The 6,000-nt window shown below is 31.9% G+C and overlaps 1 protein-coding gene across 4 annotated transcripts in view; it reads right to left on the bottom strand.

Annotated features, from left to right (window-relative positions):
• LOC129948585 (collagen alpha-2(IX) chain) overlaps window positions 1-6,000 on the bottom strand; it is a 405,200-nt gene that overhangs the window by 184,008 nt on the left and 215,192 nt on the right. For all 4 annotated transcript variants that reach the window (XM_056059695.1, XM_056059694.1, XM_056059696.1 and 1 more), the window contains exon 4: window positions 3,210-3,347. In XM_056059695.1, coding sequence (XP_055915670.1) covers window positions 3,210-3,347 — 138 coding nt within the window. The remainder of the gene's footprint in view (window positions 1-3,209; window positions 3,348-6,000) is intronic.

Raw genomic sequence — 6,000 nt, 5'->3', positions numbered from 1 at the left:
TAAACCTTTCCTTGAATTTTAATCTTCAATGTTTAGAAGGTCAATCAAATACTTGGCAGTTTTTTTTTTATCGAATCGATGTCTTTCATTCAAATCCTCGTCATCCATTTGAAAAGGTTCAATTAGGGTTAAGTAGAGCTTCCGTTTTCTATTGGTTGGTAGCGTTACAACATCCAGCTAAATATCGAAATCTTGATAGATGCTTAAGTTTATTGACATTTTATTGATTATTTTTTACTACTTATAAATTTCAAAACAGCTTAAACATAGTTTTTGTCGTGTTTATTTTTAAACTCCAGACTATCGTTTAAAAATGGGTTTAAATTGACTTTGAAAAACATAAACTGGAGTTTAGTTTATCAAAGAAAAAATTCAAAGGTATTATCGTAAAGAAAAGGGCTTTGCTTTACATTTTAAAAATGAATTTGGGCCAAAAGCCGCCAGTGGATGCTTGAATAAATTCCACCCATGAGGCCGAATTTTCGACCCATGTTTTGCAGAAATTTTGGGCTATATGTCAGCAATAACGCAATGTCATTTTAAAGACGACAATTTCCGGCTTATCTGCGTATGATAAAAAAAAGTCCAGTGGTGTTAAATTGCAAGATCTTGAAGGCTACGTCATTGGAATACGCCGTGAGATAATGAGTCCACAAAACTTTTCCAATTCAATAATAAATGTTTAAGGTTTTCAAATGTTGTTCAGTCTTTTAAAAAAAAAACAGCAAACCAAACTGAACACAAATCAACTGACAGCTGTCAAATAGACTTACTCCAAATATGGATGGCCAGACTCAAAACCAAACTCCTCCAAAAAAAATTGCATAAATCAAGTTACAGCTGTCAAATGACTAACTGCAAAAAAAGTATTGCCAGACTAAAAATTAAACTTCTACAAAAAAAAACCATTGGTTCTCAAAATATCAAACGCGTGTTTATCGTTTTTTAGATGGCCTGACCAACAACTCCGACAATTTTTAATCGATTGACTGGAAACTATCTTGGAAAATACAAATTGTAAAGTTCATTGCTGTTATTGACAATTCAACGATTTTGGTGCTGTTTGATTATAACGGTTCTCAATTTCGGGGTTTCAAAAGTATAGGGCTAAAATTTGACAACTGTTGAACTTAGTTGTTAAACCATTCTTTTTTCAGTTGAAAGTCTGACTTTTACGAAAATGCATCGCTTAACTTCGCACAAAGCATACAAATTATTAAAACTCACTAAAAAAGTCGGGATTCTTCCACATCCACATAATATATCGTGCTTTAGGAGGAGACAGCAAGTAATTGGCAAAATTGTGAAGAAATTTGAAGAGGCTGGATTGGTTACACATATTTTAAGGCCTGTGCATCATCGTTTCGCTTGTACCATTGAAAATATCGCTGCTGTAAGTGAAAGTGATTCCTCGTCGTCCTGAGGAATTAGGACTGTCTTACGTACCTTATGGCGTATTTTGCTTTGGTATCTATACCTACAACCATATAAAATCCAGCAAGCTCGTACAGCAACTGAAGCCAGCTAATCTTTCCCAACTTCGTAAATACGTCGAATGGGTGCTTCAACAACAAGCGTTGGACGGAGATTTTTCGAACAAAATTTTCTTCGGGTGCGAAACACATTTCTCACTCGGTGGGTATGTTAATAAAAAAAATGGTAGTTTTTGGGGTTCTAAGAATCCTAAATTAGTTCAAGAGAAGCTATTACATCTACTAAAAGTCACTGCTTGGCGCGCTCTTTGGTCTTGAGGTGTGATTGGACTTTACTTCTTAAAAACGACGATGGAACGACTGTCACCGTCAATTCTGAGCATTATGTTTATATGATAACCGACTTTTTTTAAACTGCTATTGAGGAACACGACTTGGAGAATTTGTGGTGTCAACAAGTCGGTGCCACATGCCAAACAACTCGATCATGCCATTTGACACCGCTTAACTTTTTTTGTGGGGCTACTTTTAACTCTTTAGCACTTAAAAACCAATATTTGTCAAAAAGTAGTCGAAAATTACCTCAAAAATATCGATGCTTGCAACAATTCGCAAATGACGTGGTGGTCAAATCATTAGATTATAAGGATTCAAGAATTACAATAGCTGTTAGTGAAGCGGTGGACTTTAAAAAAAAAAAGACTTCAACACGAAAACTCTCATTTTAAAATATCGCCAAAGATTTCTTTTTCTGTTATTCTGGTTAATTCTCTATAATCCACAGAAAGGAGCTTAATATTTTATATTATTCCAAATTTAGGAGTTTTTGAAAATTACATTTAAGAATTCTTAAAAAATTGTAAAAATGATTTGATCTTTTTTTTTAATACAAAATGAAGTTATATATGTTTAACTTTTACTATAGAGAATCAATCAGAAGGCATATATTTTTAAAAATGCCCCCGGTGTTTTAGGTCCTGGATCGTATTTCTTAAATTAAAGGTTTTGAAATCATTTAAAACTTAAATTTAAAAAATGATATATCATAAAATTTCATTTAATTTTAAAGATTCTTAACAAGAATACGGAAATAAAGTGCTCGTTTAGTTTTTGTTTCATGTCCTAGATTTTTTTTATGCTGGTTTGACTTTGTTTTGAGGTATGTTACTATTTATTTTTCTCAAAAAGCTATGTAACTACAGAAGGGTTTCATAAGTGCTTTTTTTCGAGCACAAACAGAAAGATAGAGTATCTACAAATTGTTCAACAACAACAAAAAATAAAACTGTGACCTAAATCGTTTGCGTGGTTACATGCTTTATAAACAAATTTTCGTCCTTGTATGTTATATATGGCAGATAAAACAGAAAAAAAAAACTTTTTTTTGTTATGAAACCAAAACTTTCGCATTGCTTTATTATCATGTAATCTAATTCATTTTCTTAATTACATGATATAAATATACACAGTAAATATATGAAAACTAAAGCATGATACACGCATCACACAACAGAAAGGATACATGTATATTGTACATGTGTCAGTCAGCCGGAAATAAAAAGAAAACATATGTATTTACATTATGTATATTCGTATGTATGTATGTTTAAGCTATTAATATATTTTCTTTATCCCTTTTCTATTATTGAAGTTGTTTATTGATGAAAAATGTGAGGTAATCGAAAGTGACAATGCACACGAAATAAACATAAATATATTATAACGTAACATTTATGTGGGTTTCTTAAAAAAATAAAACATTCATCTTATCCTTACCGTGAGTCCAGGAGCACCTGTCTTTCCTTCTTTACCCGGTAAACCGGGTGGTCCTCGTATTGATTCACGCAGTGTTTCGCTGTCTTTTAGTGCTTCTAGGATATCAGACGCATTACATGTACACTTTCCGTTAAATATCTGCAAACAAAAAAATTAAATGAGAAAATTAAATATATTTTTATAATCATATCATGCTAATTTTATTTATCCATTTGTTTGTAAATTAAATATTATTATTAATAAAAGTGTCAAGTGTTTCAGAGTCTAAAATCATACAAATTGTAAGAAAAATAAAGTTGCACGAAACCCAACATAATACTTTAAGGTTTGTGGGCTGAATACAGGCATTAACAGTTCGAAGCCTTATGTTTGTTTTCTAGTTAAAAATTTTCATGTAAAATATTTAAAATATTTAAAGGAAGTTTTGTAAATTTTTTTTCATTTTAGATTTGCTTTCATATTTCATAAAAATATAAAATAAGAAAAAAAAACAAAATAAAGCTACTTACTGTAAAATAAGCTAAATGGATTATTTAGTATCTCAAACATTTTTCAAAAAACATAATACCATACCATACAAAATAATAAATACAGTAGAAGTGTTTGTGCAAAAAAAATTGGAATAAGTCATTATTTCTTAAGAAAAGTTAAAACCAAAATATCGATCCCATGGGGGGTACCCTTCTAGAGCAACACAAACATTGTAGTGTTTTTTTTTTAAAGAAGCCAGTTTTAGAAAATAATTACGATTATCTTCTTGTACTATATAAAAACTAGAGGACCCGACAGACTTTGTCCCGTCTAGACGTCTTTGATTTGAAAATTTCAAACTTTTTTTAATAAGCTAAAACATTTTGGACCATTTTGATGAAAATTATTATTCAAATATTATGACAATATCTAAGGTCATAACATGTAAATTTATTACAATTAGACTAATCGATAGCGTGTGAGTAGAGTATGTGTAATGAAATCTTCAACTTGTTTTAATAAAAGGTAAAAAGCTTACACTCAAACTATTTTATTTAAAAAACATATTTTTTTTATTTACAAAAACTTAATTTATCGTAATGCCATTGGATGTACAATATTTTTGGTTAAACCCTGAGGTGTATAAATAAATAAATTCGATGGTTTTTTAACTCTGGAACACGCAACAAATAATTCGCCGTGAGAAAAACATGGGTTTTCTAAATCTAAGCCACAAATTGTCATTGTTTGGCCTTGTCATAGTCATAGCATATGCCAAACGGATTGGAAATTGTAAACGTTTGAATGGTATAGGCGAATCTGAAGGAATCATTGGGATCCGTGGTAAAAGTACAACTTCACCTTGAAATTTTCCACTCTGAATTTAGAAACTCTACAGGATAGTTGACAACTTCGTCAGGATCAACAACATTGTCAATCGATTTAAATGTAATTTAAAAATATAGCTACTCACTTCGATTCTGCACTAAATTAGCACACTTCAAAACTCTTCTCAAAACACTCAGTACCTTTTAATTTAATATTTGATCCAGCACATGGTCTACAATAACACAATGGTAACAAAATTTTTTTTTAATTTGATCGCAGCGCTAACTGTCGGGACAGACATGATAAAATTTTGTCACGCAGTTGTTGAGATGCTTGTTACATATAACTGCTAGATGGCGCTTTTAAAGAAAGCTTACATCGCGCCAGAGACCCTTAAGGTGCAACGGTGCGGGTTCGCAATAGCACGCTAGATGGAGCTAGGGGCGTAAAATCGTTTTTTTTTTTTTTAAAACCTTTTAAAATTGAATATTATTTAATATTTGACACTGCGATGGTAGCGCCGTCTGTCGGATCCAATGTAAAACATTCCAAAATCAACAACTACTATTAAATTAAAAATTAATTAAGAAAACATTGTCCAGCGGACAAAATTGTGAATCTAAACCATTCTCAGATCCCCTTGAACACACACAAAAAATTTCATCAAAATCGGTCCAGTCGTTTAAGAGAAGTTCAGTGACATACACACTCACAGAAGAATTATATATATTAAGATAAGTCGGGTTTTATTTCCTGACGCTATAATTCCTGAACGCACGAAGTGATTTCCACGATTTTGCATTAGTTAAAAAGTTCTCGGGCTCCGTGAGGTTTATAGCAGACACAATTCACAAAAAATTTCAATAGAAAAGCGGTGAATTCCGTTTAGCTTTCCATAGAAAGCTATTGTAAAAGTTCCGATTTGTGGAATTGAATTTTTTTGAATTTTTTGACGTTTCAAGGGCCTACATTAAAAACTAAAGCTTACTTTTGGGAACCTTTTTGTCAACCATATCTCTAGAAACGTCAGAGATATCGACTTCAAATAACGTATGAAATCTTCAATGAATTAATTATTTTGATTCAGGATCAATACTTGACTATTGCAAACAATTTACTGATTGAAGTAGGAATAATTGCGCCAAATTAATCGATGCACGATGCATTGAACCAAGAATTAAATCGAGAGCTGCAATACAATGTTGATACATTGCGGGAATTCGTTCAAAATAATTTGCCGTTGCTGAATGCAAGTATACGAAACATTAATGCAAGCGGTGGACAATAATACTGAATGTCTATTCTTCCTGGATGCACCTAAAGGAACAGGCAAAACATTAAATTTGTCAGTTCATTGCTTTCGGCCACTATTCGATCAAGATATGACATAGCTTTGGCTTTAGCATCAACTGAAATTGCGGCAATTTTTCAAGATGGCGGTCGTATTGCATATTCTGCGCTTAAGTTGTCAATCAATTTAAACATAATTGAT

Source organism: Eupeodes corollae, chromosome 2 (genome assembly GCF_945859685.1).
Source record: "Eupeodes corollae chromosome 2, idEupCoro1.1, whole genome shotgun sequence".
NCBI lineage: Eukaryota > Metazoa > Arthropoda > Insecta > Diptera > Syrphidae > Eupeodes > Eupeodes corollae.
This window is presented reverse-complemented; position numbering and strand designations above follow the sequence as displayed.